We start from the raw sequence: 13,594 nt of genomic DNA on the forward strand, positions 1-13,594 counted from the left end.
TCGAAAATACCAAAAAAAAAACAATATATTTAAGTATTTTTCTTAGAAAAAATACCAAATTCATACACTAAAATACTAAAAGACAAGCCAACGATGTACTTATTAAAAAATATACTAAAATATACTAAATTACACCGAAGGTGGAGTATAGGATGCCGAGTTTCCCGTTACCAATGTATTTTAAAATGAACTGTGCTGCATTTTTCATTAAAAATATGCCCAATATAAAATACTAATCAGCAAAATAGTGAGGTTATTCTTAAAAACTATACAAAATTATTAAATCGAAAATCTTTCTTCGGAAATATACCAATTTGATACACTAAAAATACTAAAAGATAAACCAACGCAGTATTATTTAAAAAAAATATATACCAACTTAATATACCAAAAAATTCGTAATTACTCCTTAGGAAAAATATAGGAGACCATTTATGAGATGCCTCATTCTGCCTGTTAATAAAGGCACAAAGTTATAATACCCCTTGGGTAGCGGGTATAACTGAATGAAAACTGAACAGAGAAAACAACAGATGACAAATGAAATGAATTTAATATTTTTATTTATTATATTGTAAACGAATTTGTGGCAATTGAAATGACTAAAATATGAATGAAATTGCTTTCTAGATCACTTTCTCTCTCTCTGTCTCTTTCTAGCTGCGCTGCAACATGTGTCAAGTGCCATGTGCTGACCTTTGACAGCGCGGGGACTTTGCAATGCCTGAAATGGAGCAGACCAGAGCCCAAAGGACGATGACGCGGGCGATGTCTGGTCGCAATTACAAGAACTTTATCAAAAGCAAATTAAAATGTGCGACATTGGCTGAGGCAGCAACAGCAACAGCAGCATCCCTCAAGCTAAAACAACAAAACAGAGCAAGAGAGAGAGAGAGAGGGGGGGAAAGGGAAAGGGAGAGAGCGGAGAGTGCGACAAACAAACAACCTAATTAACTTGTCAAAAATTCAGCCTTGCACCGGAAAAAGGCAAAAACAAACAAACCGAAAACAAAAAAAAAAAATAAGTGTATTTATATAGAGAGAGTGAAGAGGGGGGCGTGGCGGGGTCAGGCAACGCCTTTTTCGCCGAGTACTTGTACTTTTCCAACGTGTCCCAGCTTAAGTTCTATTAAAATTTCAATTACATTTTTCCAGTTGCCCGCTGCTTTTTGCCAGCTTTCGCTTCGCTTTGCTTTGCTTTGCTTTGTTGCTTTAGCTTTCGCCCTCGTTCTCGCTCTCCCTCTAATACTTATGTGCTTTAATTGTTGTTTTTATAATTATTATAATTATGATTGTAAGACAGCCCACCCTCGGGCAGTTTTTGCTAATGGTGGACCCCAGGGGATGCCAAAAAGTTGCTTCGTTCGTCCTGTTCGTCCTGTTGCTTTGTTGTTTTGCCTCAACACTTGAAGCACAATCTCATCTCCGCCCTCATCTCTCTCTCTCTCTCTCTCTGCTCAGACTGTAAACTGTGTATAATTATTATTGAAATGCTGCGCGGTCAAATGAATGCGAATTATATATTGTAGGTTTAATGCTAGACAGCTCGAATAGCACTTATCCAGCACTTACTCCCTAATGTATCTATAAAAAACGTAAACATAAAGCTCGACTACACATTTTGTGCTATAATTTTATTTATAATTCCATGTTTACAGTCCGTTTTTTTTATTACTCATTGTTCTAATTAAGACACAAAGTATATTTTGTAACTTTAAACACATTTTAAATTAGAATAATAAACTATTTCAAAGCTTATTTTTAAGCTCAAGCAAAGCAAAAAATATTATATTTGGCAAATAATTAAAAAACTTTTTAAATTTAAAAAATGAAAACTATTTCAGCTCTTTTTCAAATGGTTTACTCATATTTTAAAACTCTAAACTTGTATAAAATCTAGCACTAAAAATTATATTAAGTAGCTTGATTCGCATTGAACAAAAGCTTTAAAGACAATTTAAATTAAAATAGAAATCAATTTCAATGACTAAAATAAAGAATAATTTCTGATAGATTTTATAATATTATGCGAAGGATTCAAATACATATCAAGTAAATATAATAACCATCACAAAGTGTTATATTTGAAAGAATCCTTAAAAACACATTAAATTAAAATACGTAAAACAATTATTAGGCTAAATGAGACCAACACGAAATTATTATTATTATTATTTATTTTCTTCGTCATAACATTTGATTTGAAACATTCTTTGATTGACTTAAAACACCCTTTGAGTTAAAATTAACCAGCTATTTCAAAGATTATAATTGGTTGTTCTTTTTAACAAACAGTTTAACCACATTTCAAATTAAATTACTTTTGTAAAAAGTATTTCAAAAACTATTAAAATTGATTATTTTTTTTTTTTTTAGAATTCATTACATTAAGCAAAGAGATTAACCACATTACAATTTAAAATTTAAAAAAAACTATGTCAAATTGAACGCCGCAAATAATACAATTATTCTTACTGAGTGAGCAATATTACATTAATCATTAATCACAGAAGTGACACCGCAAACTGTTCAGTTATCAGTTGGGAAAGTATCTGTTTTTTTTTTTTTGTTTTTAGTTCTCTCTGTTTCGCAGCGAACTTTTCAAAGGTATTTTGCAATGGTGTGGACATTTAAAACGAGCGAATTTAGTGGAGTGCATCTTTTTTGCTGGTCAGCTTACCGAATACATACATCATGCATATCGATGTGCGGACGCCTCAATCAAGCTGTGATGATTGGCGTTTGCAATCCCAATCCCAATGCCAATCCCAATCCCAATCCTCTCGTCGTTTGTTTGACTCCTGGACTCCATCACACGTTTCGTTTCAACTTTAGCGGTTGGCAAACTGTGCGCTTTTTTTTGTCGGTGGGGGTAAGTTATCGATTGATGTGCTCTGCTCCACGAAAACATTGGCGATTTTTTTATGCCACAAGTATTTTTGTCCATTGGACACACACAAATGTTATGGGTGTAAAAATTATAAATACAGGCGCAAGTGAGACATCAATATGTCGGCTTTAATTGAAGATTAATCCATTGAACCCATAACCAAAATATTTTTATTAAGTTTTGTTTCGATTCTTTGAGGATTCAATTTCGCAATAATAATAAATGGATTGAGTGATGCAAAGCAATATTAAAGAATGTAAAATGTATAAATGAATTTGAAGTGAAGTTATTATAAAAACTAATTGAAGAATATTAACTTTCGATTCTATTCAATATTCATTTCATTTATCAGTCAATATTCATGAAATTATTTTTTATTATAACTTTACTTTATATTGAGCAAACGTTAAAATCAGCGGGGAAAGTCTATAAATTAGCAACGGTTACTTAACCTTTGGATACTTTTTGTATATTTATTTGGAAATATCGTAGTGTCGTATACGTAATATTGCGTTTTCGTTAAATTTCCACGGGAAAACTATGAACAAATTACCTGTTAATTGGTGGTTGTAGTTTAAATTGTTTTTTTAATTTATCAAATAAATGGTCTAAATTTTAAAGAAAGTACCAGTCTTGTAACAACGTATACGTAATATTGCGCATACGTTAAACTCTCTTTGGAGTCTTTAATTTTTAATTTCAATAATATATGGTATACATTTAAAAGAGGTATTTGTCGAGTAATTACGTATACGTAATATTGCGCATACGTTACATTTCCTTGGGGAAATTATCAACAAATTTTTTGTTAGTTGTTTGGTTGTCGATGTATTATATTTAGTTTTAAGTTCTCAAAAAATAGATATAAATTTCGAAATGTTATTACCTATAAGCAATATTGTATATACTTTAAAGCCTCTTGGAAAACTCTCAAAAAATTATTAATTTTTTAGTTTTCAATTAATTTAGAATTTAGGTACCAAAGTAACATAATTTCGAGCAACAACAAATAATTCGATAATATTGCACATGAACACGTTATAAATAGTGATTTGAAGTCTTGGAATTCCTATTAAAATAGCATTTTACAATATCAAGTACTTGAAGTTGCTTATCTCTCGCTTAGCAAGCTGAGCATACCCTTTAAGCTGCGCGCGTGTTGCACGGCATTTATAAATTTGTTGCATTTACGTGATGTACAAATGATTTTATATGTACTTTTAAGCGTATACAGACAGAGTTTAAGGAGGATTGCACAAGCGATGGGCGGGGGGTGACGGATGACGGATAAAAGATGAAGGAGGGTGAAGACAATCCAATCCCGGCTGCTGCTTCACATGCGCGACACTTGCGTATTTACCCAGCGCAGACACCAACATCAACTGCACAACTGGCGAAGACACACGTAAGTGCACCCTGCTGCTTGCTGCTCGTGGCAAGTATGAAGATGAGGCAGAGAATGGAGGATGAGACTGAGACTGAGACTAAGGATATGCAGCAAGCATCCTGACGATGACTGTCAAGTATGCGCCGCGAGCGCATTTTCTTGAGCCGCGTCGTCGTCGGCGAAATGTTCGCCAAAGTCGTATGTGTTGTGTTGCGTGTGTGTGTGTGTGTGCTGACAGTGACGGTGACGGTGACGCAACGTGCCACATTTGTGTCCGTCTCTCTCTCTCTCTTTCTCTGTGTATGTGCGGTTGCATGTGTGCACTTGCAACGTGAGTTCTCTTTGTGTGTGACGCGACGCGACGCGACGTTCTTGTCTAGCAATGTCTCCATCTGGCGCGTTGTCCTCTTCTTTTGCTACTACGTGTCTATTTTAATTTGCACTGTTGATGCTGCACTTGAGAATACTCTATGGGCCAGAAATCCATCAACACGTTGTATTAGCGTGCGCCTGCTCTGCAACTCAAATGTGAAATATATGACGATGCTATTTTCTGTTCAACTGTTTGTAGTCTCATATAAGGCAATTTTATTAAGGAAGCTAAAGTGTCTTGCATTAATCGATTGCACTTTATACAAATAGAAAGCTTTAGAATTGTTATTTCAAAGCAATACAAAGTTGTGTCATATATCACTAGCAAATTAAACTAGTTTTTTGCTTTTAAATACGGCTTAGAAATTTCTTTTATTTTGTTTTATTTGCATATATTTTATATCCATAAAAAATATTTTTTTGATTCAAATATTTTCTCGAGATGGGAACTTAAGAAAAACTTTTCCTTCGCCTCTTAAATGTTGTTAAATTTATTGATATTTTAATATGTTTGTTTCTTTTTTATTTTTATATGTATTTCATGAAGTATTTTTTTTGCATCATTTTTTTACCCATAAGAAATTGAGGGTAACTTTTTTCTCGTATTTTAAGTGTTGTTAAATTTATTGAAATTTGGTTTCTTTTTTAATTAAGATATAAGTATATTTCATGGGCATAAAATACTTTTTTAGTATCAAGTTTTCTTAGAAAAAGAAAGAACTAATGTATGCAATAGATCAAAAAATATACTCAATTTCCTCAACAGAAACTAGACTTAGACTGATTATTTTATTCGAAATTTGAAGTTTACTTTGGAAGATTAAATAAAATTAAATTTTTGCATTTATCTTGAATTTTTTGGTCAAATTTAAATTTCCTAATAGAGCAAGAAAATATTTGAAAAATTTAATTTGCATTCATGAAAAGTTTGTAAGCAAAATATCAAATTTGGTTACTTATTATTTATTAGGTATTTTTGTTAAGCATTAAAGTGCTTTATAGAGTTGAAAAATAATTAATTGATATTATATATCTAGAATCGCAATATTTTTGATCAATTTTAAAAATAGAGTTATAACAGATTGTAGAATTTCTTTTATTTACTGCAAATTTTTGTTAAATAAGTGAGCTTTAAAAAAAAATAACAAATAATGTACTTGAAATTGTGTTTATAAATGTATATAAATATATATTTCATTAGTATTTAATTCTTTTCTTTAATTTGCGATATTCTTAAGAAATGAAATAAACTTTTTCTTTATTTTGTTGTATATTTTCACAAAATATTAAAATATCTAAGTATTTAACAAAAAGGAGTTTAATTACTTTTTAATCAAAATAAAAAACAAAAAATAAAGAAAAACTTGAACAAAAATCGAAATTTATTGCACATTTTATTGCATGTTGCAGCAAAACAAAAATCAAAGCTAAATCAATTTTGCAAACTAAATCAAATCTGCTGAGGCAGAGTATTTGAGAAGAGTTTTCATGCTGTCTTTGTGTGTGTGAAGATTTTGTGTTGTGTTTGGCTTGCATTCCTTTAAGTTGGGTTGTAAATTGAATTGAAATTATTTGGCAAATGCGAGTGCGAATAAACGTTGCAGCACTTTATGCAAATCTGGCAACAGATTTTCACATGTGAGCGGAAAGTGTAATTGCAGCAGTAAGTTGCATGAAGAGATTGCCACTCGCACGTGGAGCTTACATAAATTTGTGTTGCCGACTTGACATTAAGCGACGCAACGCTTCGCTTTTTGTTTGTTATTTGCTTGTGTGCGTGTGTGTGTGTGTGCGTCATTTTTGCAGCGATGCGGCAACAAATTTCGCCAGATTTGAATTGCATTCATAAGCATTTAAGTGATTCCGAGTGCGTCATGCAAATGGCTTTGGCATTGGCATTGTCAGTGACTTCTTCTCTCTCTCTCTCTCTCTCTCTCTCTCTCTCTCTCTCTCTCCCTCTGTTTCTCTATGTGTGTGTGTGGCATTGACATTGCCAACGACAACTCGCAGTCTCAGTCGCAGTCCCAATTCCAATCGCAATCCCAATTTCCAGTGTCACACAGTCTGTGGCAGGAAAACTTGCAATCTCCATGGACCGCCTATTTTTCTTTTTATACTCGGTACACATAGAGAAGAAGGGTATTATAACTTTGTGTTGACAGAAAATGTATGGAATACGCAGAAGGAGGCATCGCCGACCCTATGAGGTATATATATTCTTGATCAGGGTTAACAGCCGAGTCGAAATAGGTATGTCCGTCTCTCTGTCTGTCTGTCCGTCTGTATGAACACTTAGATCTCAGAAACTTTGTTCTCCATGGTATATCTCAAAAGTATTAGGAGTAATGTTGATCAGTTGAAAATTGCCAAGGTTATTTAAGACATACTTTCGTAGGGGCAAAAACGCATACTGAAACAGGGACTTAGTTGCTTTGGCTGGCAATCTGGTATATATTGTACTCCGTGGTATATTTCAAATGTAATACTACATAGATATACGAAATACGACCTTCGGTTTTTTTTTTTTTAGTATTTTTGTGGTATATTTTAGAAGCTGGTATATTTGCACTCAATGGTATATTTCTATATACGAATATAGCATGTTACAAATATACCAAATATAACTTTTGGTATATTTTAGTATATTTTAAAATGAACACCTATCTGTTTTGCTTTCATTCACAAAAGGTAGCGGATATATTGAATATATTTTGATTGTAGTACTGAATCAATGTACCAAATTTTTGGTATATTTGTAGTATTTTTTGGTTTTTGATATATTTTAAAATTAATACCGCACTATTTTGGTTTTACTCAAAATAAGAAACGGGTATCTAACAGTCGAGCACACTCTTACACTTCTTACTTATTCTTGTTCTCTGTGTGTGCTTAACACTGACGGCTTGTCGTCTGATTGCATCACGAACACCGATGGATGCGCATTATTATTGAGTTACGTCTACGTAGTCACCGGCTCAGGCATCGCCATCGACTCAGACCTCGACATCGGCTCGGGCATCGCATTCACAAGCATAACGATGCTCTACGCCACAGTCGCGTTGCCATTATTAAAGTTCACTTTAAAGACTTGACTTCGCGATGTGCAAATGTGCTTGCCTCGAGTGCACTTATTGCAATTGTGCATTTAAATGCAACATTTGAGCTCAATTTTGTAGTTTTATTAGCGAGTTTGTTCTTAGCAACAATCAGTATTCCTTATTTGTAATTAGTAATTTCAAATTCGATGCAGTATTTATGCTATAGCAAATCGAGGCATTGATCGGAGCAAATGCGAGTGTGCTCGATTGTGAGATACCCATTTTGAATAAAAGCAAAGCAATGCCGTATTAATTTAAAAATATACCAAATTAATATACCACAAAAATACTAAAAATATACCAAAAGTTACAACAAGTACAACATTCAAAAATACCATACTATATGCCGTACAAAATATACCATAACATTCAAAATATACCATGACTTGAGCTGCGTGCAAACATAGCATAGTGCTATCAAACAAAATTATTTAAACCGAGACTAATAACTAGAAGATGTGATTTACATTATTTAGAAAAAAGTTAGCATTGAGCAACAAACAGCAACAAAATAAATAAAATATGTACATATGTATGTAGATAATACCTGCAATTTGCTAAGATTAATATATAAATAATAGATCTTAATTAAACTCGAATGAATGATTTATTATTATATTTATTTTATACTGAGTATTTCAATTATATGCTGACAAATGACGTGAAAAATATAGAATTTGCTTTCTCAATACATTTTTAAGTAATCAAAATATTTTAATATTAATGAGCACAAAATTATATGTTAGTTTGGCAACAGAAATAATTATAGTATGCGTAAGCTTTGTTGCACCAACCATAAATATTGAATATAGATAGATAGATTCTAACTAGTTTATTTACACAACTCTTGCAACAAACAATTATTGTAAATCAGACATCGCAAATGATTTATTACCCATTGCAAATAAACAGTATTTGCAGTTATGTAATATTCAAGGTAAATAAAATCTGGGATTAATGTCAATTAAATGTGCACTGCAAAATTATGAAAATATTTTGGTGAATTAAATTCGCAAATGAAGCAAAACAATTGGTCTGCAGTTAATAAAATATACTGAGAACATATACAAAATGCTACAAATGTACTAATAATATACTGAAAATACATTTTATAATATCGTTATACAAATATATAGAAATATACTTTAACATGCTGGAAATGTGAAAATATACTAAAAATTTGTACATGAACTATATTCTATACATCTTATAATATTATTTTATATATAAAAATACTCAAAATATGCTGAAAATATACTATTATCTATACATTCCTATATAAACAAATATACTGAACAAATATTTAAAACACTGGTAAATATGCTAACAAATTACTAAACATACACTGATAGAATATTGAATTATACTGAAAATATTATTTTAAATTGTGGAAATATACTAAAAATATACTATTGGAGATATGCTGAAAATGAGCATGGAGTATATTCAAAATATACTGCAAATATTCTATAAAGATAATATGAAATTGTTGGTAAATATTCATATTTATTTCTAAAGGTTCCATATAATAATTTGAAAAATGATTAGCTGAAAACGTAGTGAAAATGTTTATTATTCTATTGACCTCATAATTGTTATTAAATGTCTTGCTCTTACTTACCAACTCAGCTGTTTGAAATCCCGTGAATAAAGAAAACATTTTCCACATACTCGAACTATATTTATGCGTAAATAATAAGTTTTGCTTTATTGAATTTCATTCCATTAAAATGTTACCATATAATGACAGTTGTGTGTGTGTGTATGTCATTGTTTGTGTGTGTGTCTGTGTGTGTTGTATATGTATTCATTATTCGTCTGCTTTTTTTGCACATATACCATAAATAAACGCCTAAGTACATTAATTTCCATTTGTTTTTGTCATTTAATTCTATGCTCATTGAAACTGTTAAATCGCGTATCGTTCGTGTACTTATCATATATGCATATATCGTATTGTTATTATTGTTTGTTTTCCAATTTTATTTTCATTTTACAATAAGTGAATTGCAACGTTCGTTTTTTTTGTGTGTGTCAAATAAGTTTACAAACATTTGAAAAATCATCGAAGACTCATTCACGAAATTTGAATTAAATTTTATTAATGAGTTGAAAGTTTCATTTACATTTTTGCTGTACACCTTTTTTTTTTTGCCCTTCAATAAGAAAAGTACTTGTTATTCATCCTTGATAACTTTATTTCATTTCAATCATGTATATGGTAGAAATGGAATTTAATTAAAATTGGAAATTGGAAGAAGAAAAAAAAATCACACTGCGATTTAACTTTTTCAATTCATGGTTGGGAATGTGTTGTCATAGAAGAAACTGCATTTTAACTTTGCGTTTATAGAAAAATCATTGTTTGTTTTCTCTTCAATTTTAATCATCTTTTTTTTTTCGTTTGCTTGTTTTTGTATTTTGTTTTATGTTTTTTTTTTTCGTTTTGCTTCGCTCTCGTCTCGTTTTGATATGTTGATTAGCTGCATTGACGCTTTGATTTCATTTGCAACGACGACTTGACAATTTTTTCCCTTTTGCCATCGAAATTCGATTTTCGCCCGCATCCTTTTCCTACTTAGTTTTTCGCTCATCCACTCGCATTCTTAATATTTAAAAATGTTGGGGAAAACAACTTTCTGATAAAATTGCAATTTTAAAACGACTTTCATGCTCTTTAAATACTTTTTGCACTTTGATTTGTGTGTATTTTGTTGAGTTGTGTTTGCTGTGCCTAATGTTGATTTATTTCTATGTTTAGTATTCTAGCAAGTGACACGCACATACACAAATGATATATATCTTTATTTGTAGTATGTTTTTTATGTAAAGCTTTCTGGGAAGCTGACTTTACTTTTAACTGTGTTTTGTTGTTCTTTATTTGTGTGGTTGGTAAACAAAACAATATAATTCTATGAAAAGTAATATATTAAATAATAAATGATACAAGATAATTTATTTTTTATTTTTGTATTTTCTTGTTAATATAAGTATATTCTTAGTTTTTTTTGTCATCTGCTTTTTCGATATATGTATTTTTGTCTATTAATCGTTATTTGTTTGTGTGTGATTTTAATTTTGAAACCTATTTGATGCGTGCTCTCAAAATTTCGTGGGGGCAGAGGGTCAAACTAGCTGGAGCATTGTCTATGGATCGATCTATCAGAGCAAGTTGAATATATTAAGTATGCGCAGTGTTAAACAATAATTGTAGCATACTTTGAGGCTTACGTATAAACTGTGTGTGTGTGTGTGTGTGAAGGGTGTGTTTGTGTGTGTGTGTACATACACATATAAGTGTTTTATATATAGTATTATCTACTGTTGCGGTGTTGTCGTTCTTTGTGTCATTGACTATCATACACAAAAAAAAATTCATAGCTTAGTTTAAGTATTTTTTATTTCTTTCCATTTTTTTGCTTGTTAATTTTTTCTTCGTTTTTATTGTTACTTGCCTATATATCTCGTTTACGCTTTATATTTTGTTTATGTTTTTTGGGAAACAAAAGTGTCAAAATTATCGCTAAAGTGTTTTCACTTTTTTGTTTTTTGTTTTTTTGTTTTTTTTTTTCACTACTTTCTGTGTGTGTTGAAAATTTACAACTCAAAATCGAATTGAAAAGCGTCTACACAAAAATTTAGATCTAAGTTACGTTTATAATTAAGTTTTCTTTTCTTTTTTTGGGGGTTGCACATCGCTTTTTGTTCTACTTTTCTGCTGCTGTTGTTGTTGATATGTTTCATGCCCAAAAAAAAAAAATAATTATATATGTATATAGAATAATCGCTGCTTGGCTGTTTAAGGCAACGGATAGTGATTCGATTGCTCAAAGTCTTTGTGCCGCGAGCTCAAGCTGTCCAGCCGCCGATCAGTGATGGCCACAAATGGCAGCCGCTGCTTGCGACTCGAGCTGGTCGCCGTCGATGATGATGATGAGGATGATGATGATCCCACACCATCCACAACACGATGATAGACAAACGAGTTGAGAGGCGATGCGGCAGGCGGCGATGCAGCTGCTGCGGCTGAAGGCGGCGCTGAAGTGTTGCTCTCAACTCCAGGCCAGCTGCTTTGCTGTCCACGTCCGGCGACATTCGCCACAAATTGTGCGCTGCGACTGCGCGGCGTGCCGAGGAAGCTGCCCGCAATGGCCGGATAGAGTGGAAGCTTGAAGAGCGCCGCTTTTGGCGCCGCTTCCGTTGCCACTTTACTCGCTGCGTTTGCCTCGTAATAATTGTTGATGGCATCCTCCACTTGTTTGTCCTCCTCGGGCAACTGATTGCCAACAACGAGCGAAGTCACCGAAGATGTTGCTGTTACTGCTGATGCTGCTGTTGGCGATGCGCTGCTGCTGCTGCTGCTGCTCGTGGTGCTCGTGCTGCGCTGCTGGGCGAAAAGATCTTCGTATCGCTGCTGATAACGGCGTCGCTTCTGCTTCACATACTCATCGTCCAGGCGAATCGGCAGCAGTTGCGTCGGCGTCGGCGGCGGTAAAGTGCCTTCGAGCAGATTGAGCAGCTGCTTGTTGCGTCGATTGTACTTCTTGATGTACGGCGGGAGGAGCGCCTCCTCGCCATGATCCTGCTGCGCCTCCTCGAGCTCAGCGGCCGTCTCATAGTCCTCATCCGCCTCGTAGTCCGCATAGAGTTCCGGATGCGATTCGCGATAGTGTTCGTCGTACACCTGGAATTGAACGCGTGCCAGATGCGGCCACTTGGCGTAGTAGCGCTCGAGTTGCTCCAGTTCGGTTATCTGATGTCCCAGCTGCTGTTTGGGTGGCGGCAGTGGCGCCAGGGGTGTGGTTGGGGGCGTGGCTGGCTGGGCCAAGGCTTTGCGTTGATACGGATTCGGTTGTCGTTGGCGCTGCAAATGCTTTTGATAATGCTGATGCTGATGATGATTGTGATGCTGATGCTGATGCTGATGATGATGATGCTTCAAGTGATGCTGATGATGATGATGATGATGCTTCGACTGTGGCTGATGCAGCAGCAACTGTTGCTCGTTGCTTGTGGTCTTCACACCGTTGCGCAACACTGGACTGATCCGACGATACCAATTGCCATTGTCGTTGGCAATCAGTCGCTCCATTTCCGTATGATGACTGTCCACATCGTGGCCAAGTTGTGGCTGCAGCTGCTGCTGTTGCTCCTGCGGTTCGTCCTGGTGATCGTAATAGTTCACCTGACCCTCGTAGAAGGGTTTCGCTGTCGCTCGCTGCGGTCGCAAGCCAAGCGCAAAGATTGGCGCCGCATGTTGCTGCTGTTCATCGTGTTGCTGCTGCTGTTGCTGCTGCTGTTGTCGCTGACGTTCGCGTTCGCGATGCTCGCGATCCTTGCGCAACTTGAGTGCATATTTAGGAGTCACCGTCGGACTGTGCTTCAGATAGTCCTTGTAGCGCTTTTTGTGCATCTTGTGTCCGTTGCGGCGATTGCTGCGACGCAGCGCCTTAAAGCGCTCGAAGGCCGACGGCGATGCCGTTGTGCTTGCCACATCTGCAAAGAATTGGTACAACCAAAAAAAGAAAAAAAAAAAAGAAAAAAAGGAAAAGTTTCAGTTACAGTTTCAGCTTTAGCTTGGAGGAATTTTGTGAGTCTTGGCACGATGCGCTCGCTCGGAAGTAATAGATTTCTATTAGGCCCGAGGACAACAAATCGCCATCGTATTTGTTGTTGCTCTTGTTGTTCATCATGTACTCTTTGTTGCTGTTGCTGTTGCTGCTGCTGATGCTGTGACCCTCATCTAAGACCACAAAATCCGTTGCCCATAAGGCCACAATTCATTTCATTTGATTGTGCATAAAAGTGCGGCAACATTGCCATAAGGAACTTGGTCAAGCCAGCGCA

The 13,594-nt window shown here is 34.6% G+C and overlaps 1 protein-coding gene across 1 annotated transcript in view; it reads right to left on the bottom strand.

Annotated features, from left to right (window-relative positions):
• Positions 1–11,413: 11,413 nt before the first annotated feature.
• The window catches only part of LOC117572125 (putative uncharacterized protein DDB_G0271606), a 61,486-nt gene continuing 59,305 nt past the window's right edge, over positions 11,414–13,594 (bottom strand). Inside the window, exon 4 of the mRNA XM_034254756.2 lies at positions 11,414–13,243. Coding sequence (XP_034110647.1) covers positions 11,547–13,243 — 1,697 coding nt within the window. The 3' untranslated portion in view covers positions 11,414–11,546. The remainder of the gene's footprint in view (positions 13,244–13,594) is intronic.

Source organism: Drosophila albomicans, chromosome X (assembly GCF_009650485.2).
Source record: "Drosophila albomicans strain 15112-1751.03 chromosome X, ASM965048v2, whole genome shotgun sequence".
Taxonomy (NCBI): domain Eukaryota; kingdom Metazoa; phylum Arthropoda; class Insecta; order Diptera; family Drosophilidae; genus Drosophila; species Drosophila albomicans.